This window comes from Coenobita brevimanus, chromosome 101, assembly GCF_032717465.1.
Source record: "Coenobita brevimanus isolate Jiangsu-jjx chromosome 101, ASM3271746v2, whole genome shotgun sequence".
Taxonomy (NCBI): domain Eukaryota; kingdom Metazoa; phylum Arthropoda; class Malacostraca; order Decapoda; family Coenobitidae; genus Coenobita; species Coenobita brevimanus.
Genome location: NC_137054.1, coordinates 45,220,833 through 45,242,955, shown reverse-complemented (window position 1 = coordinate 45,242,955; position 22,123 = coordinate 45,220,833). Strand labels below are relative to the sequence as shown.

The following is a 22,123-nucleotide window of genomic DNA, read 5'->3' as shown; positions in this document are numbered from 1 at the left end:
AAATAGCGGGTAAACGGTCACGAACCCTGACTCCAGTCCTCGCCACCAGTGATGGAGCCATAGGCGATGCTTTTCAAATTGCCAATATTCTGGGTCACCATTTTAGCCAGATTAGCAGATGTACTTTTTTTAACAACCAAAAGACGTTCAGAACGGACGCCCTTACAGTTCATGCTGTCGTCAGATGCAGCGTACAATGCCCCTTTCTCCAGCTCGGAACTCAAAGCAGCTGTAACTGCTTGTGGTGCTACCTGTAAGGGACCCGATGGTGTACACTACAACATGATAAATCATCTGTCCCAGACAGCCCTTGACTTTCTGCTTAGAATATATAATACTATATGGTCCAATGGGAACTTCCCTGATGAGTGGAGACAGGCCTACCTTCTACCATTCCTTAAACCTGGCAAATCTGGGTCATCACCTGGAGATTATCGCCCTATTGCTCTTGTTAGCTGTCTATGTAAACTGATGGAACGTATGGTAAACTCTCGCCTAAGATGGCATTTAGAATACTGCGGTGCAATCTCACCCTTACAGTATGGTTACCACAATGGCCGGAGCACCCTAGATCCCCTGATGAGGCTAGCAACCTTCATCCGACAAGCCTTCACTAACGCAAAGGTGGTCATAGCAGTGTTTTTTTAATATCGAAAAGGCTTATGATACAGTCTGGAGGTATAATATTCTCCATGTCCTACAACACTCAGGAATTAATGGCAATATGGGGGTCTTCTTACAGAACTTTCTTTGTAACCGGACCTTCCGTGTACGCCTTCAGAATGTCTTATCCCAGTCCTATGTACAGCATGAGGGTGTCCCACAGGGATGTGTGCTTAGTACTACTCTTTTTATCCTTGCAATAAATGATATCATTTCATCTCTCCCGCATGGTGTTCGGGCTTCATTATACATAGATGATTTTGCTATATATGCAGCTGGAGCAGATGTCCTGGCCTTACGAGTCCTACTTCAATCAGCTATAGATGCCACCGCAGGGTGGGCTACAGATCATGGCTTTAAATTCTCCCCCACGAAATCCTGTGCTATAACTTTTACAACCTGTCATTCAATCCCTCAACCCTCTCTTACACTATACGGTACCCCTCTGCCATACCGATTATCAGCCCCTTTCCTTGGCCTTGTCTTTGATTCTCGACTAACTTGGTCCACGCATCTCACTTCCCATAAGACCTCTGCTTCCCTCAGACTTCGGCTATTACAAACTCTTAGTCATATGTCCTGGGGTGCAGACCATACAACTCTGCTCCGGCTCCATACTGTCTTAGTTTTGTCAAAGATTGATTATGGCTGTCAGGTTTATGCATCTGCCTCATCTTCCTCTCTTCGGTGCCTTGATTCTGTTCACCATCATGGTTTACATCTGGCGTTGGGTGCTTTTCACTCCATCCCGGTTACGAGCCTGTATGTCGAATCGGGTATGCCTGCTCTGTCCTCCAGACATGACAAGCTAACTCTCCGTTATCACATTCGCCTTCTTCAACACCCAACTGCTGGTTTCCCCTCCTCTGTTACGCACCTCTCCCCTCCTTTTCCGCCCTCATTAGCTTCATCATTTCCTTGTAGGGTCTCCAATTTACTTGCATCCCTTTCTTTCCCTGCTATTTTAGTTCTCCCTCTGTGAGAGTCTATGTTCCCACCCTGGCTTCTTCCTCGCCCTACTGTCTGTGATGGCCTGCTCTCTCGTCCAAAGTCCTCTTCCACCCCACAGGAACTTTACCATCTTTTTATGGATCATATGCGTTGTCACTTCTCAGTGACCCCAGTGTTCACAGACGGCTCTAAGTCTTCTGTGGGCACGGGTTTTGCTGTTCTTTTCCCAGACCATACCTATCAGATCCGCCTTCCACCAGTCACCAGTATTTTCACTGCTGAACTGCTGGCCATTTTACTGGCCCTTTGTGTTATATACCGATCAAGGCTACACACCTTTGTTATTTTTACAGATTCACTTAGTGCACTACATTGTATTCAGTCTATCCCGGCCAGCAACCCACTAGTGTTAGAGATACAGGAATGGTTGTTCCGTATTAACACCAGATTGAAGTCTGTCTCTTTCTGTTGGGTCCCAAGCCGTGTTGGGATACCAGGTAATGAGAGGGTTGACTGCCTGGCACGTACAGTTGTCATCTCTCATTCTGTCACACCTCATCTTATCCCAGCAACTGATTATCTCCCGATTGTTACCCGTCTCCAAGGCCAGAAGTGGCAAGCAGAATGGAAGTCTACAACCAATAATAAACTCCGCTCCATCAAACATACTATCACTCCCTGGCAGTCGTCCTTCCATCGCAACAGGCGTTGGGAAACAGCCCTAGCCCGTCTGTGCCTTGGTCACACACGGATCACACATGACTTTCTAATGTCAGGAGACACTCCTCCGATCTGTCAGTGTAGTCGGGTCCCACTCACAGTTCACCATCTTTTGCTTGACTGCCCTCGGTTCCAGGCCGTGCGCAGACGGACTCTCCCATTTCTTTACTCACTTGGACGTGCCCCTACCTTAGCCGATCTTGGCAAATCCCCTGTGTTTTACATTACACTCCTCATGCTCTTCCTATCTCAAACCCGTATCTTGCCTCACATTTAGTGTCTTTCCCACCTTCCCCCCTACCTTTATTCCACCATAGCATACCTGTCATCTTTATGCAGCGGTTTTAGTGTCATATAGTCCTCTTGGGCTTGGTGCTAGTCCTTATTACTTACTTAAAGTCGTCACCGGGAGACGGACTAATGGTGGGGGCATTTATGGTCCCCCTGCCTGGTGTGTGTGTGTGTGTGTGTGTGTGTGTGTGTGTGTGTCTGGTGCAGGTGACTATGCTGTGTGTGTGTGTGTGTGTGTGTGTGTGTGTGTGTGTGTGTGTCTGGTGCAGGTGACTATGCTGTGTGTGTGTGTGTGTGTGTGTGTGTGTGTTGATTACGAGCGAGCGAGCGAAACGAACGAGTGATGTTTACCGTCAGTTAGGTTGGTAATGAGCGGCCCGACCCGACCCGGCCCTATCCGGCGTGGCGTGACCCGTTCGTCACGCTAAGTTGACGCTATTCAACTACTCTAGAAAAACGCCGAATTATGAAACTCAGGTTAAATAAAGGGCCATACAATCCTTTACCTGTATTTTTTTCCCTGGATCTAGACACTTATACACAGAAAGAAACGAGAAATTCATATATTGTTTGCGTTTATATTTTCCGTTAAATACATTAATAAAAATAAAAATGCAAAACTTTCTGTTTTATGCTTTCATTTTTTTTTTTTTTTTAATTGTTGTGAGTCGGTGAAAAGGCCGAACTAAAACGACTCAAGGGCCGGATTTGGCCCACGGGCCGCCAGTTGAATAGCCCTGCTCTAAGCAGAAGCTAATTACTTTACCCCTATGTGAAGTAGAGCTGAAATTGTTTCTGCATGTTATACATTCATTCAGTAAATTTACCTTTCAACTAAATAGTCACTCATAAACTCGTAGGAACCCCTTGGAATGTCGACTTTTCCAAGGGAGTGATCGGCTCTAATAGGTAAACACTTCAGTTGCAAAATCAAATTAAAAAAAATTCCTCGTAACACTGTGTTTTGCCATAATTCTAGCAATTAAGTGTCGACGATTCGACCTGTAATCTTATATTAACGTTTTTCTATGTGTCGATGGTGAAATCATCAAGGGAAAAAAATATTTTCCTGGCTTTAATCATCTCATCAATAATCAAATTTTTATCGTTTCAGTTTCGTCGACACGGCAGGTTGGCAGCGGAGATAGTAGAATTTAGCAATGTGCGTATGATGAATGCTACGGTGCCTCGCTTTACACCAGCACTCGCGTACCGTTAGAATCCATGTTGCTCAAACAAACTGGACTATTTTATTGTTTTCACTTTGACGTGTGTGTGTGTGTGTGTGTGTGTGTGTGTGTGTGTGTGTGTGTGTGTGTGTGTGTGTGTGTGGTGCAGGTGCTAACGGTGTATCTGTGTTTTTTTTTTTTATTTATGTGCTCGACTCTGGGCATAGGCTTCACAGCCTGCTATCAAGGCCCAGCAGTCCTCGTGCATACCATACACCTCCACATGGTGTGTGTGTGTGTGTGTGTGTGTGTGTGTGTGTGTGTGTGGTGCAGGTGCTAATGCCGTATGTGTGTGTGTGGTGCAGGTCAGAAGTGGGGCGGGTGCGGTGGGTGCAGCGGGCTGGGTGGAAGCAGCAGCAGACATGGGCTTTGTCTCACGTGTACGTTGGTGATGAGTGTGTTCATCGGTGCTCCGGCCGTGGCCTCTGTGACGCCGGGGTCTGCCACTGCAACAAGGGATGGACTGGTAAGAACTTGTCTCGCTGTGGTTGTTAAATCAGCTTCTTAATTAAACAAGTGTAAATACATTGACCAACCTTATTGCACCATGTTCTTCACTAATATAAACTGTGGTGGGTCTGTTCGTAGATTTAGTTCTCAGACAGTTAACAATGATATTAAGTGTTTTTGCTCAGCCTACGCTGCCTATTCCAGAAATCTACTATTCCAACAACACAACAGCTTATTGCTAACCAACACTTTTCACCTGTGAATGACCATCAATGCTCAACGTTTATGTTGCATGGTCGGTGGGGACGCCCATCTTGCACTTACTGGGTGTAATGGTACTCTATTTCCGGGTGACTCAACATTGAGTGACAAGCCAACTGATTTCCTGTGAGCCAGGAAATCATTGTGTACGCTGGGTGATAACCTTATAACCAACCAACACGTGTTCCCTACGTGTCAACAAGTGGGTTGGCGGTGGGCTAGTGCCCCTCCCCGGCAAACAACTAACTAATGAGAAGCCACGGAACAGGACTGACCAACAGGTGACGACCAAGGATTGGACAAAGGACATAGTGCGGATTGCAACATGGAATGTCATGGGTGCGAATGATGAAGTGAAAGAGAGGGAGATTGTCCAGGTTCTTGAGGGTGCAACAGTGGACATATGTGTATTAACCAAGACTAAATAGATAAGTGAGTGTGAGATAGAGACTATGGATGTGGTATATGCGTGGGAGTAGGTGAGAATGAAAGGGCTAAAGAGGGTGTTTGCATTGTTGTGTGCAAGAGATGGAAGGAGAATATAAATGCATATGGATGAGTTGGTTCAAGGATTTTGTGGGTAAAATTGAAAGTGGGAATACCAACGTGGGAGATTGTGTGTGTGTGTGTGTGTGTGTGTGTGTGTGTGTGTGTGTGTGTGTGTGTGTGTGTGTGTGTGTGTGTGTGTGTGCGCGCGCGCCAGTGCAAGATCGTGAAAGCAGAATGAAAGAAGAGTTATAGGCAAATGTGGACGCGTGCCTGGAAAAGTTTGAGAGGAGTGAGGGAGTGTTTTTGATTGGATAAATGAATGGAAAAATAGGGAATGTGAAGGTGGATGGAGTTGGTGAGTGGGGTGTGCCTGCAGCAGTGGATGAGAATGGCAGTACTGTAATGGACACTTTTGCTGGGAAGGGGTTGGTGATACCCAATACCCTTTTTAGGCACAAAATGATCCACAGGTAGATGTGGTGAATGATGAAAAGAGTGGGTGGTGAACTGAATGAATGGAAGGCAGTGATTGATTATGTGTTTGTGGATGAGACAGTAAGGAATGTAATGAGTGCGAGATCATTTTGAAGGTGGGGGAGTGGACTTTCTAACCACCACTTGGTAGTGTGATGGTGAAAGTCAAGGTTCAAGTGCAATGGACGAATAGAAGGAAGGAAGAACAGGAGGAAGTAGTCCATAGAAGGTTGGTAGAATGGTTGCAAAAGCATGGAGAAAAGGCAGAATATAAGAGAGAAGTGGAGGAGCAATTGGGTAAAGATGATTTGAAGCAGATGGGGGAGGTAGAAAGTGTGTACGAGATATTCACAGAACAAATCTGTGCGGCATGTGAGGTGGTGTGTTGAATGAAGAGAAGATGAAGAAAGGGGATCCAAGGAACAGCATGGTGGAATGAAGAGGTGAGACAAATTGTGACACAAAAGAAAGCATATAGTCAGGGAATAGGAAGCAGAGGCATGAAGGAAGTTTACAGACGGAAGAGAGGGTTATATGTAGAGAGGAAGAGAGAGGTGAAAAGATTATTGAGAGGAAGTAAGAAAGAGCGGATGAGAAATTTGGAAGGAATATGAGTGTAAAGTGAAGGGCATGTAAGGAAATGTTTTGGAAGCAGGTAAGGAGAGTAAGACAGGGAGATAAAGAGGTTAGTAGGGGAGTGAAAGATAAAAATGGTAGATTGACAGTGGAGAAGGGAGAAAAAGTGAGCAGATGGAGAGAACACATAAAGGAACTGTTAAATATACAGAATGAAAGTAATGCGAGTATAGGTGACTAGGGAATGGCTGATAGAACGAGGGAGGTGAGTAGGGAGGAATAGATCAGTAGTATGGAAGTAGTGGAAGCAGTGAAGTAAGTCAAAATGGAGAAAGTCCCATGAATTGATGGAGTGTGTGATGAAAAAATGAAGCATGGGGGAGATAGTAGTGGAATGGATATGGAAGATGTGCAGATTAGCCTGGGAGGAAGGTAGAGTCCTAGATGACTGGAAGTCAAGTATAATTAATCCCCTGTACAAAAGAAAAGGGCAAAAAGGAGTGTGTAATAATCATGGGGGCGTTTTTCTTCGTAGTGTAATAGGAAAAGTATATGGTAGGATACTTATTGATAGAGTTAGGGAAATAACAGAGGAATTAGTTGGAGAAGAACAGGGAGGTTTTAGGAATGGAGGAGGCTGTGTAGATCAGCTATTCATCCTTAGGTCTTTAGTGGATAAGTTTCTAAAGAAGGGAGAGAAGTTATATGCAGCCTTCATGGATTTGAAGAATACATATGACAGGGTGGATAGATATGGAACAAGGAAAGTATTAAAAATATATGGAGTAAATGTTAGGTTGTTGAATGCCGTTAGGAGTATGGATGAGAGGGCTAAGGCTGCAGTGCGTGTGGAAAGTGAACTGAATGAACTTTTCTATTTAAATGTTGGATTGAAGCAGAGATGTGTCATGTCTCCATGGTTGTTCAATTTGTATATGGATGGGGTTATAAAAGAGATACAAGGTAGGGCAGTGGATGTTGGAGCGACCCTAATGAGAGAGGTCAGTGTTTGGAAACTCCCTGTACTGTTGTTTGCAGATAATACTGTATTGTTATGTGAAGACGAAGAAGAATTGCAAAGCTTGCTGAATGAGTCTGGAAGAGTGTGTATGAAACGGAATCTAAGGATGAACGTAGGGAAGAGTAAAGTTATGGTCTTTGAGAGAAATGAAGTTACTGAATGCACAGTGAGGTTGGATGAGGAAGAAATGGAAAATGTGAGTGCGTTTAAGTACTTGGGTAGTGTGATGAATAACGATGGAAATTTAAAGGATAAACTGCTTCTAGCGGTACAACAGGGAAGAAAGGTTGCTGCTTCTTTGAAGGCAGTGATAAGAAACTGAGAAGCGAGCATGGAAGTAAAAAAGTCGCTGCATGATAGTATTGTGATACCAGTTCTAACATTTAGAAGTGAAACTTGGACCTCGCTGGAAGGACAAAGGTCAAGAGTGAGGGTAGTGGAAATGAGCTGAGAGTCGCATGTGGAGTTACATGGAGAGACAGACTGACAAATGAGGTAGTGAAGGAGCATTGTGGTGTGTATGTGGATGTGATTGAAAGCGTTAGGAGAAAAACATTGAGGTGATGTGCCCATGTGGAGAGGATTGAGAGTGAAAGTCTAACGAGGAGAGTGTATGCGACTGAAGAGGAGGGAGGTGGAAGAGACAGGAGGAGGCCGAGGATGAGATGAAAGGCTGGAGTGGAGAGGTATGTGAGATAGGGGGGTTTGAGCTGGGAGCAAGGCATTGAATTGGCGTTGGACAGGGCGACATGGAGGCGATTTGTTTGTGGCCACCCCTTACGGGATTGAGGCGCCAGGCAAAAGATAGATAGACAGACAGAAGAAATGGGGAAAAAAGAAGTATGTGGTAATCATAGAGGCTTTTGTCTTCTTACTGTAATAGGAAAAGTATATTTTAGAATAATTATTGGCGGAGTTGGGGAAACAGCAGAGGATTTAGTTGGAGAAGAACAAGAGGGTTTTAGGAAGGAAAGAGATTGTGTAGATCAGATGTTCATCCTTAGGTCTTTAGTGGAAAAGTTTCTGGAGAAGAGAGAGAAGTTGTATGCGGCCTTCAGGGATTTGGAGAAAGCATGTGACAGAGTGGATAGAGAAGGAATGTGGAAAATATTGAGAATATATGCAGTAAATGGGAAACTGCTGAATGCCGTGAAGAGTATGTATGAGGGTGCTAAGGCTACATTGCGTATCGATAGTGAACTGAGTGAATTTTTCTGATTATTGAATTGAAACAGGTATGTGGCATGTCTAGAAAGATGCTCAATCTGTAAATGAATGGGGTTATAAAAATGATACAAGGTAGGTCAGTGGATGTTGGAGCGACCCTAATGAGAGAGGGCAGCGTTTGGAAACTTCCTTTATTGTTGTCTGCAGATGATACTGTATTGTTATGTGAAGACGAAGGGGAGCTGCAAGGCTTGGTGAATGAGTTTGGGAGAGTGTGTAAGAAACGGAATATAAAAGTGAATGTAGGGAAGAGTAAAGTTATGGTCTTTGAGAGAAATGAAGTCACTGAATTGAATGTACAGTGTGGTTCGATGATGAGGAAATGGAAAATGTAGTGCATTTAAGTACTTGGGTAGTGTGATGTGTAAGGATGGAAGTTCTGTGGATGAAGTGCTCTAAAGGGTACAACAAGGAAGAAAGGTTGCTGGTTCTTTTAAGTCAGTGATAAGAAACATGGAAGTGAACATGTAAGTAAAAAAGTCGCTGCATGATAGTACTGTGATACCAGCTCTATCATTTGGAAGTGACACTTGGACCCTGTTGGAAGGACACAAGCCAAGAGTGAGAGCAGTGGAAATTTGAGAGGAGCTTGTGGGTTACATGGAGAGACAGACTGACAAAATTATAAGGAAGTGAAGGAGCGTTGTGGTGTGGTTGTGGATGTGACAGAAAGCATTACGAGATATAAACTGAGGTGGTTTGGCCATGTGGAGAGGATGGAGAGCGAGGGATTAATGAGAGTGTATGTGAGTGAGGTGAAAGGAGGGGAGAGGAAAGGGGATGCCGAGGATGAGATAGAGGAAAGGAGTGGAGAGGTATATGAGAGAGAGTTGGTGTGACCTGGGGGGAGGGCAGTGATATGGCTTGGGACAGGGCGACGGGGAGGCTATTTGTTTGTGACCACCCCTTACGGGAGTAAGGCGCCTGGCAGTAGATAGATAAATAATTTGTGTTGTGAAATGCTAGGATTCGGAGGTTTACACCTTGACCACCACATTTTACTCCCTCTACGCTGTGTAACATCATAGAATGATTCTCAGCAGCAGCAGCACCACTCCTTGGTAGTCTGCTTCAAAAGAAAGGCTTATGCTGCCAACTCTGTCGACTCTGATCCTTAGGTTGTTGAGCTGTTAATGTAGTGGTGCTTGCTTCGTCCTTAGGTGACCCTAACTGAGTGACAAGCAAACTGATTTCCTGCATCACAGGAAGCCATATCCAAATGCTTTGATGTTTCTATGTAACTAAATATTGGGGTAATGTGCAGCCCTTTATAGTGCCACAGTTAACTAAGTGGAAAGACACAGTTGTGACATCCATTCAGGAACCAAACCATGCTCTAGCCCACACGTCGTTGTGCGAGATGCTGTCCACCGCAAGAGAACTTCAATTCACTGCACGAGTTGGCCGTGTAGGGGTGATTGCTTGCCTGAGGTTGATGGGTCTGCTGTACTACTACTATTACTACACTACTACTACTACTACTACTACCACCACCACCACCACCACCACCACCACCACCACCACCACCACTACTACTACTACTACTACTATTACTACTACTACTAATACTATTACTACTACTACCACCACCACCACCACCACCATCACCACCACCACTACTACTACTACTACTACTACTTCTACTACCACTATTAGTACCATCACATCCCAGATCAGCATAATTATGAGTATTATCTTGTCATCAGGCTGTTACTCCATCTCTTGGTTGCCATCTTGTCATTGTTATTGTCCGCCTCGTGAGGTGATAATGTAATGCCTGCATCTGTGTGTGTGTGTGTGTGTGTGTGTGTGTGTGTGTGTGTGTGTGTGTGTGTGTGTGTTCTTACCTAATTGTTCTTACCTAATTGTATCTTTACAGGAATGAGTCAAGCTCGTACTGTCCCGTGTCTTAAACCATTTTTATCGAACATATACTTGAATTTATGAATTGTTTTGGCACACACTATTTCATTCGGTAGTGCATTCCACTGATCAGTTGCCCTATTAGGGAAACTAAATTTCCTTACGTCTTTATCGCCTCTCTTTTTATGCAGTTTTTTGCAGTGTCCTCTTGCTGACGCATTCCCATAGGTTATGTTATCATTTATGTTTATTTTCTCCTTCCCCGATATGCATTTGTATAGCATAATCATGTCTCCTCTTTTCCTTCTCTCCTGTAGTGTAGGTAGATTCAGTTTTTCTAGTCTTTCTTGGTAGCTTAGATCCCTTAAGCTTGGTACTCATCTTGTAGCGGCCCTTTTAACTTTTTAAATCATATCTACTGTATGTGTTTTTTGAGATGAGGACTCCGGACTGCAGACTCATACTCCAGGGTTGGTCTGATGAATGATGTTATCTTTCTTAGCATGTCTTCATTTATGTATGTCAATGCTATTCTTATATTTGCAAGCAGTGTATACATGTTCAGTACCTTCTCACTGATGAGGTCAGCCGGAGATAGTCTGTTATTGATAATCACACCTAGGTCCTGCTTTTTGTCTGATGTGTGTAGGGTTTTACTTCCTAACTTATAATCCCAATCAGGTCTTTTTCCACTTTTACCAAATTTGATTACATGACACTTGTCCTCATTGAATTCCATTTGCCATGTATTGCTCCATTCATGAAGTTTATTTAATTCTTCTTGTAGCTCTTTACAAGAGTCTGCATTAGTAATTCTCCTTTGTATTTTTGCATCATCAGCAAACATATTTAGATAGCTTTCATTTCCAATGTTGCTATCTGTGTCATATATATATACTAAAACATAATTGGTGCCAGCACTGAGCCCTGTGGAACTCCACTAGTCACTTCTCTCCATGATGAATAATTTCCCCTTAGTACTGTTCTCATTTCCCTTTTTTTGAGAAAATCTTGCATCCAACAATACAGTTTGCCTCGGATTCCTCCTTGATGGTACAGTTTCCATAAAAGTCTTTGGTGCGGTACTCTGTCAAATGCTTTCTTGAAATCTAAATAGATACTGTACACCCATCCTTCTCTGTTCTGTGATGTTTTTGTTACTCTATCACAGTAGCTCAACAAATTGGTAACACATGATTTTCCCTTTCTGAAACCAACCTGTCTTTTTGTTATCATATTGTGTTCTAGATGATTTACCCAAACTTTTCTTATCAGCTTTTCTAATACCTTGCTTACAACACTGGTTAGTTATACTGGTCGGTAGTTGAGTGTATTTTGTTTATTCTCCTTGAAAAACGGAACAATGTTTGCTTTCTTCCAAATATAAGGTAGTTTACCTTGTCTCAAGGATTACATGAAAATTAAAGATAATGGTTTACGTAACTCCTTTGCATATTCATGTAGCACCCAACATGGAATTTCATCAGAACCATTTGCTTTTCCTTTGTCTAATTTACTTAGCACCTCCTGTATTTCTTTTTCTGAGAGATATATATATATATATATATATATATATATATATATATATATATATATATATATATATATATATATATATATATATATATATATATATATATATATATATATATATATCTGGTAATATGTGTGGGCATGCATGTTCCATATCATCCCTCTCAAATTTATTTTCTTCTGTAAAAACTGATTGGAAATTCTTATTTAGTGCTTCACAAATATCTTTCTCTTGTGTATAGATGATCTCCTCATCCGTAATGGATTGTATTTTATGTTTTACTTTGGTTTTTGCTTCGTATGTAGTTGTAAAATAGCTTCGATTGATCACTACTTGTATTTATGATGTCCTCCTCAAACTGTCTTTGGGCTTCCCTCCTTATTCTTGTATAATTGTTTCTTGCCTATTTATAGTTGTTATATGCCCTCTCACTATCGTGTCTTCTGTATCTGTTCCACAACAAGTCTCTTTTTTCTTTTGATTTTTTACATTCTGTATTAAACCATTTTTTTATTTTTACTGCTTCTTTGTGCTGTGGGATGTACTTTTGGACTCCTATTTCATAAAGTTCACGGAATTTTTTTTATAAAACATTTAAATCTTGTCCTCTAAGCTCCTTTTCCCAATCTGTTACTAAGAAGTACTTCTTTTGGTCATGGTAGTTTCCCTTTTTATAATCTAGGCTCTTTTTGTATCTTTCATTGCTGTTAACTGTGTCATAAGCAATCCTGAAGTTGCAATTTAGTATTGCATGGTCGCATTTGCCGAATGAAAGGTGATACATTCATTTGTCAATATCGTTTTCTTGGCCAGTAAATATGAGACCTAGTACTGAGGATATATCAAGTTCTCTTTTTCTGGTGCTTTCCCTTGCATGTTGTTTTAGGTAAAATTGCACTAGATCCAGGAGCTATTGGTCCCAACAGCTTTCTTGGCTTATTATATCTAGAGTATTCCAATTTATATTTGTATTAAAATCTCCAGTTAGTATAATTCTTTCCAATTTTTCCTCCATTCTATGCAGTAATGCTCTTAAACTCTGAATTGTACTCTCTGCCAGATCCTCATATTCGCCTCTTTCCCATGAGTTTGATCTGGGTGGCATGTATAAATTTGCTACAGTTACTTTTCCCTCAGATGTATTGATCCCTACTGCAATCAGTTTTACTTGTAAGGGTATATCTAATTCTGTTTCTTTGACTTTTAGATTTTTCTTTGTTAATATTATAATTCCTCCTCTTTTTTTTTAAGTTCCTATCTCTTCTCCATATATTGTATTCCTCTAAGTTTAGGATGTCGTATGATATCCTTGGTGTTAATTTTGTTTCAGTTAGGCATATATTATGTGGTTCATTTTCTCTGATGTAATCATTCATCTCTAATAATTTAGATCCCATTCCATCTACATTTGAATACATCAACTTAATCAGCTTGTTTACATACTTGTCATGACTTAGGTCTACTACCTTTCTCCTTTTTATTCCCTCCTGGTTATGTACCACTTTCGAACTTGCAATCCAATTACTATGTAAAAAAATGTATTCTTCTCCTCTGATCTTCCCTTGTTTTTGATTTTTGCTTCCTCTCTCTTCTCTTTTAGTAATTCCAGTTCTTCTTGAATTAGGCATCTTTTTATCCATACATTTTTTAATTCCTATTTTTCCTTGCGTTTCTTTGCATTTTTTAGTATCTCCACAGTTTTTACACTCTAGAAAGTTACTTTTAGGGGCCTTGACTTATTTCTCTCATATTTCCCTAGCCTTTTGTGTTCCTCTATGTGTTTATTAGTGATTTCCTCTGATATGTCCTTCATTATGTGTGTGTGTGTGTGTGTGTGTGTGTGTGTGTGTGTGTGTGTGTGTGTGTGTGTGTGTGTGTGTGTGTGTGTGTGTGTGTGTGTGTACCCAAAATATCTCAGAATCAAGTGGGCACATTGCGGCCAAACTCTGTAGGCATGTGATATATGGCTTGTTTGCTAAGAATGCTGGCAAAGCTGTGATGACATGCCTTAGATCGCCAGAGGATATTGCAAGAAAAAAAAAAAAAAACATTTTCTTTTAGCTTGCCATTAGCCACCATTTTCTGTTGTACCATCAACGATGAGAACAGCTATTAGAAATTCTTCAAAGGCCCTTTATACTCAGTGACCTCGACGACAATAATCTCCCCGTCTTCAGGCTTCTGAATGCTAGCGTGATAATTCATTAGTAGAAGTGATCTTCCAAGACTTTTTAGATTCGATTTTTGCGAATCAGTGATGAATGCCTCCGATCACCAGAGGATTACTGATCTAGGTTTTAAGTTATGGCGGGCAACACTCATTCATGGGCGAATGCTTTGGATTTCATTATCCATTTGTTCTCTTTTTTGCAGAATATTTGACATACTTATGAATATATGAAATCTACCCTAGTGTTTATTCTAACCATATAATTTTCAAAAATGATCATGTCTACTTCTTTCCATCCATTTGATTTTAATATGATGATTTCCACTCTTCTTTGGGAAATTTCACACACACACACACACACACACACACACACACACACACACATATATAGATAGGTAGATATATAGATAGATATATAGGTAGATATGAGTGACTCTACACTGAGTAACAAGCCATGTGGTTTCCTGTACACCAGGAAACCATTTACCGCGCTGGGTGGTAACCATATAACCAAATTACGGCGCCTGGTAGTATAGTGGGTAATTAAGGTGCTCCAATCAGATTGAGCCTACGTATGTTTGTATCCAAGAGATGGTTGGGGTTAATTGCTCACGTAATGCCACTCAGGGATGAGTAAAGCTGGTCACTCTCATCTTAAATGTCAGGATCAACTTGCCTAGCCCCGGGCTTCTACGCTCCTCACGACGTGACATAGGACTGGATGATGGATGAATGGATATACGAGTATATATATATATATATATATATATATATATATATATATATATATATATATATATATATACAACAATCATTAAAGACCAAGGCGTAGCCATTGTTCACTATTTTTCTGTTGATCTGTTCGAGTTTTCTTACACATTGTTTTACACTATGATTCAGGTTGTAGATAATATGTCCAAGATCCATGAAATATATTGGTATGACCACAACAACACTAAGCAGACGTTTAACCATGCACCTACAATCCGGTTCGATAAAAGATCATATGACTCAACAACACACATCACATACCAATGTAGTTTATGAATTCACTTGCCCACACGAAGGTTGTAAACTTCGTCACATGAAATATATTGGTATGACCACAACCACACTAAGCAGACGTTTAACCATGCACCTACAATCCGGTTCGATAAAAGATCATATGACTCAACAACACACATCAATAAACAGACAAGTTCTAATAGAAAATACTAATATAATAAAAAAATGTCATGACCACATTAGACTACAACTGGCAGAAGCACTTCTCATACGTGAAAACACGCCGGCCATAAACAACCAAACTACCGGACTAGATCGTACCCTCAAACTGTTTAAATACACAAAGGCCCGACCACAAGCAGCGACAATTACAAATGAACATTACACACACAATAACACAACTGGCAACACTACACAGCCACAAACACCCACTCACCCATACAACCTTCGCAGTCAACCACGTAGCTCATAGCTGACTACACCTATAAGGTTTGTCTCTTTTATCTATACACATTTAACTGTAGCTCATACTTGACTTCACCTAAAGGGTTTGTCTCTTTTATCCATACTCTTGTAACTCTACACTTTTATTTGTCGTTGTTGTACATTTCAGTATATATATTGTATAGGTTTATGTTGTATATGTCATGTTTTATAGTGTATTGTATCTATATTACAGTCGCTGATGATGTGTAAGGATACACGAAACGTCCTACAAAAATTGAAAATAAATAATTAATAAAATATAGTTACGACATGGATCTTGGACATATTATCTACAACCTGAATCATAGTGTAAAACAATGTGTAAGAAAACTCGAAAAGATCAACAGAAAAATAGTGAACAATGGCTACGCCTTGGTCTTTAATGATTTTTGTATAAAAGAAAACATTCTGCCTAAATATACTAATATATATATATATATATATATATATATATATATATATATATATATATATATATATATATATATATATATATATATATATATATGTATGTATATAGATGGATAGATAGATAGATAGATAGATAGATAAATAGATATAGATATATCCCGTACGGGGTGGCCACAAACAAATCGCCTCCTTGTCGCTCTGTCCCCCACCATTTCACTGCCCTGCTCCCAGCTGACACCCCCGTCTCTCGTGTACCTCTTCACTCCATCCCTCCATCTCATCCTTGGCCACCACCTTCCTCTCTCCCCCTCCACCTCACTCACATACACTCTCCTCATTAATCCCTCTCCCTTCATCCCTCCACATGGCCAAACCACCTCAGTTTGTTTCTCCTAACGCTTCCTATCACATCCATATCCATACCACAATGTTCCTTCACATCCTCATTTGTTAGTCTGCCTCTCCATGTGAGTCTACATGCTCCTCTCCGATAACTTCACCCTTCAAACTTCCATCCTTTCTCATCACACTACCCAAGTACTTAAAAGCACTTATATTTTCCATTTCCTCCTCATGCAACCTCACTGTACATTCACTGACTTCACTTCTTTCGAAGACCATAACTTTACTCTGCCCTACATTCACCTTTAGATTCCGTTTCTTACACACTCTCCCAGACTCATTCACGAAGCCTTGCAGCTCCCCTTCGTCTTCACTTAACAATACAGTATCATCTGCAAACAACAGTACAGGGAGTTTCCAAACACTGCCCTCTTTCATTAGGGCCACTCCAACATTCACTGCCCTACCTTGTATCTCTTTTATAACCCCATTCATATGCAGATTGAACAACCATGGAGACATGACACATTCCTGTTTCAATCCAACCTTCAAGTAAAAAAGTTCACTCTGTTCACTATCCACACGCACTGCAGCCTTAGCACCCTCATACATACTCTTCACAGCATTCAACAACTTCCCATCTACTCCATATATTCTTAATACTTTCCACAATCCCTGTCTATCCACTGTGTCATATGCTTTCTCCAAATCCTTGAAGGATGCATACAACTTCCTTCCCTTCTCTTGAAACTTTTCCACTAAAGATCTAAGACTGAATATTTGATATACACAACCTCTTCCCTTCCTAAAACCTCCCTGTTCTTCTCCAACTAATTCCTCTGTTATTTCCCTAACTCTGACAATAAGTGTCCTACCGTATACTTTTCCTATTACACTAAGAAGACAGATGCCCCTATGATTACCACACACTTCCCTTTCCCCTTTTCCTTTGTACAAGGTAATAATTATACCTGACATCCAATCCTCCGGGACTGTACATTCCTCCCAGGCCAATCTGCACATCTTCCACATCCATTCTACTACTATCTCTACCCCATGCTTCAGCATTTCACCACACACTCCATCAGTCCCTGGGGCTTTCCCCATTTCGACTTTTTTCATTGCTTCCACAGCTTCCATCCTACTGATTTCTTCCTCTCGTCTCACATCCCTCCTTCTCCCAGCCATTCCCCAGCCACTTATACTCGCATTACTATCATTCTCTATGCTCAACAATTCCTTAAAGTGTTCTCTCCATCTGCTCACTTTTTCCTTTTCCACTAGTAACCTACTATTTTTTTCTCTCACCCCCCAACTAAGTTCATTGCCACCCTGTTTAACTCTTTTCCTCTTTCCAGAAAATTTTCTTACATTCTCTCCACTTTACACTCAAATTCCTTCCAAATTCCTCATGCACTCTCTTCTTACTCTCTCTTACTAATCTTTTCACCTCTCTCTTCCTCTCTACATATAACTGTCTCTTCCGCCTCTCAACTTGTTCCACGTCCCTATTTCTTATCCACTCACTATATGCTTTCCTCTTTTGTGCCACAACCTGTCTCACCTCTTCATTCCACCTTGCTGTTCCTTGCACCCCCTTTCGTCTTCACTTCACCCCACACACCACCTCACATGCTGCACATATTTCTTCTGAGAATATCTTGCACACACCTTCCAAGTCCCCCATCTGCTCCAATCCATATTTTTCCAATCGCTCCTCCACTTCTCTCTCATATTCTGCCTTTTTCTCATCCTCTTGTAACCTTTCCACCCTCCTTGCATATATTATTTCCTCCTGTCCTTCCTTCTTCTATTTCTCCATTTCACAAGGACCTTGATTCTCACCACCACGAAGTGGTGGTCAGAAAGTCCACTCCTCCAATCTCTATATGCTCTTGCATCCATTACACACCTTCACATCCTTTCATCCACACACACATAATCAGTCATTGCCTTCCATTCATTCAGTTCACTACCCACCCTTCTCATCACTCGCCATGTATACCTGTGGATCATATTGTGCCTGAAGAGGGTATTGGCTATCACCAACCCCTCCCGGGACAAATGTCCACTAAAGCACTGCCATTCTCATCCACTGCTTCTGGCACACCCCACTCACCAACTACTCCATCCACCTTCACATTCCCTACTTTACCATTCATATCACCAATCAAAAGCACTTTCTTATTCCTTTCAAACTATTCCATGCACACTTCCACATTTGTACATAACTCTTCTCTCACTTTGCTTGCATGATCTTGCGTTGGAGCATAGATGCACACAATCACCCACATTTGTAGTCCAACTTTTAGTCTTACCCACACAATCCATGAGCCAACTGATCCATACTCTTTTATATTCTCCTTCCATCTGTTACTCATAACAATGCACACTCCTTTTGCCCTGTCATTCTCATCTACTTCCGCACAAATACCCCATCCATACTCCCGTTCTCTCACACTCTCACCTCCCCACTTACTTTCAGTTAATGCACAGACATCCACTCTCGCACCCTCAAGCACCTGTACAATCTCATTCCCGTTTGCCTTATCACTTGCACCCCTTCCATTCCATGTAGCTATCCGCACCATGTCCTTTGTTTGGTCCTTAGTCGTCACCTTTTGGTCAGTCCTGGTCCGAGGCTTCTTGTTTGTATTTTTAGTTAGTTGTTTTCCGGGAAGGAGCACTAACGCTCCGCCAACCCACTTGTTGTCTTGTAGGCAACACGTGTTGATTGGTTATAAGGTTACCAGCCAGCGCTGAAAATGATTTCCTGGTTTACAGGAAATCATTTTACTTGCCACTCATTGTAGAGCTACCCTAAAAACAGAGTACCACTACACTTAGTGGGTGGATGGTGGGTGCCCCCACCTACAACATTATATATATATATATATATATATATATATATATATATATATATATATATATATATATATATATATAATCATCATCAGCCGTTTCAGTATCCACTGCAGGACCGGCCAATCCCGACCGAAGTCGGGACAATACAGCCAATGTATCTCTACCAAGTGGCTTAGGCTGTCTGGTAGAGATTGTATGTAGGGTGAGAAGTGCTTGTAAGTGTAACTGTAGTGTTGGAGTGGCTTTGGATGTGTGTGTAGTCTGTGAACCAAGTGTAATCGGCCCATGCAAGCCGACTGGGTGCAAGCATACTTTATAGTAAGCGACACTGGTTCAACTAGAGCACTCCTTGTGGCCGCCAATGCAGTACGTGGCCGGGTAAACACTCCCAAAGTTTATTACCCTGGCGGGGCGCGAACCTTCGTTCACCCGTGTACGAAACGCGCACTCTGCCACTGTACCGCAGTCTCCATATATATATATATATATATATATATATATATATATATAGAGAGAGAGAGAGAGAGAGAGAGAATCTGTGTGTGTGTGTGTGTGTGTGTGTGTGTGTGTGTGTGTGTGTGTGTGTGTGTGTGTGTCTACTGCAGTAATTATGGGGGACCTGTCTAAAGCGCCCCAAAGAGGTCTAATGCGCGTCCACGCGTGTCGTCGCACATGCTCACAACACAAGGCCATGACAAGTGTGGATGAATCTATGAAACATTTTTTAGATATGTGCATGGAAACATGTTCAAATGCTGCTTCTAACTTACTGGCATCAGAGGTGCTGGGAACATGATCTGGACGCCGGTGTTCCGGGCATGTTTGCAGCTTGGTCGTTGTGTTGTTTACATGTTACCAGCACTTGCGTGAGCACACGTGTGGACGTGCTATAACAGGGGTAATTTTTAAATAGAAATTTATGTGACTTGGGGCGCGTCCACATATGTGCTTCAACAAGCACTTGCAACATGTAAGCAATACATTAACGAACACGCTGCCAACATGTTGGGAACAGCAGTGTCCAGATCATGTTGGCAACAGCATAATAAAGTCTCAGCAGCCAAGTATGGACACACTTATCCCATCGCCTCTGCTGCCAGTGTTCGAAGCTGCACTGGAACGTTTCCATACACCTGTCTAAATACTGCGTCATACCTGTACCCGAACATGTTGCCAGCCATGCTGCCAACATATGTTCGAGGGCACGTGTGGACGCGCCCTTAAATTTACTAAGTTGCGCCCCTGATGACCAAAATTAGAACTGTTCGTCACTAGTCAAGTCAAGGTGATGGTACTTTGGGGTCAATTACCATAGAGTTTTTTAACTTTTTCCCACAACCATATCAGTATTATTACAGTGAGCTGGGAGGCTGCGCGGGTGGGTGAAGCGGATGTGGTGTTGCACAGTGAGGTACCGTGGCTGAGTGAGTGGGTGGGAAGGGTACGTGGGCAGGTGGGAGAGTGTGGGTAGATAGGTGATCATTGTAAGTGGGTGGGTGAATGGGTTTGAACCGGATGGGTAGGTGGGCAGGTTGGGTAGGTGAGTGGGTTTGAACAGGGTGGGAGGATGGGTGGGTGGACAGGATAAGTGCGTGGACAGGATAGGTGATTGGGTGGGTAAGTAGGAAGGCATGATGGGTGGCCAGGGTAGGTAGGTGGGTAATGTGAAAATAAGCTCTTGGTGTACATCGGTTCATGGGGAATATATCCCATGGGAGCTGGGTCCAAGGAGAAACAGGAGTCCAGTGGGTAAAGTGACACCCCGGAGCTCGTCTGACCTTATGGGGATGGCCCTCCCTAGAGTCCCAGCCTATGCCAAGGTGCACGGTCATATTTTTTTTATTTACCCGGTTCCTTGCTAGTATATACTGTATGTATATATTTATATATATGTAATATATATATATATATATATTATAGATAGATAGATACATACATACATACATACATACATATATAGATAGATAGATACATAGATAGATAGATACATATATAGATAGATAGGTACATGGATAGATCAATAGATATAGATAGATAAATAGATAGATAGGTATATGTTATATATGAATCCATCCTTCTATATATGTATCTATCAATCTATGTATCTATCTGTATCTGTGTATAATTAGATAGAAAGATAGATAGACTAATAGATTAACAGATAGACAGATAGATGTGTAATATGTATGTATCCGTTTTTCTGTGTATCAGTCAATCAATCTATCTACTGTATTATATTTATATATATCCATAATTATATATATATATATATATATATATATATATATATATATATATATATATAATATAGCATCAGCAGCAGCAGCCATTGAGGTCCACTGCAGGACCGGCCTATCGCTACCGAAGAGGGGACGATACAGCCACTGTATCTCTACCCTGTGGCTTAGGCTGTCAGGTAGAGACTGTTTGTAGGGTGAGAAGTGTTTGCGATTGTGGTGTTGTAATGGCTTTGGATGTGTGTGTAGTCTGTGAACCAAGTGTAATCGGCCTGCCTTAAGCTGACTGGATGCAAGCATACTAGTATGCGACACTGGTTCAACCACAGCACCCCTTGTGTCAGCCAAAGTAGCAAGTGGCTTGGTGAACGCTACCCAAAGTTTTTACAACTCTGGCGAGAGGTGAACCCGCGCTCACCAGCATGCGAAACGCACACTGTACCACTCTACCACAGAGGCTCCATATATATATATATATATATATATATATATATATATATATATATATATATATATATATATATATAATAAAATAATAATAATTTGGTTTTACGCCAGGTATCCCCGAAGGGGTCATAAGGCGTTGCCTCTGGGTAGAGGACTTTTGGACTGGAGCGTGTAGCATTTTATGAGCGGATGCCCTTCCTGATGTCTACCAATGATCCTTGGGTGGATTCGATCCTCCGACCCTTCGGTCAGAGTGGAGCGCTCTGACCCACTGAGCCACGGCTGATATATATATATATATATATATATATATATATATATATATATATATATATATATATATATCCCTTTGGAGCCCGATGTTCACAGTTTTGGACAAAACTGGGAATCTTCAAATCTTAATAAAGTAAG

The 22,123-nt window shown here is 41.6% G+C and overlaps 1 protein-coding gene across 1 annotated transcript in view; it reads left to right on the top strand.

Annotated features, from left to right (window-relative positions):
- LOC145415017 (reelin-like) overlaps nucleotides 1-22,123 on the top strand; it is a 492,696-nt gene that overhangs the window by 382,027 nt on the left and 88,546 nt on the right. The window contains exon 34 of the mRNA XM_080284434.1: nucleotides 4,160-4,320. Coding sequence (XP_080140560.1) covers nucleotides 4,160-4,320 — 161 coding nt within the window. The remainder of the gene's footprint in view (nucleotides 1-4,159; nucleotides 4,321-22,123) is intronic.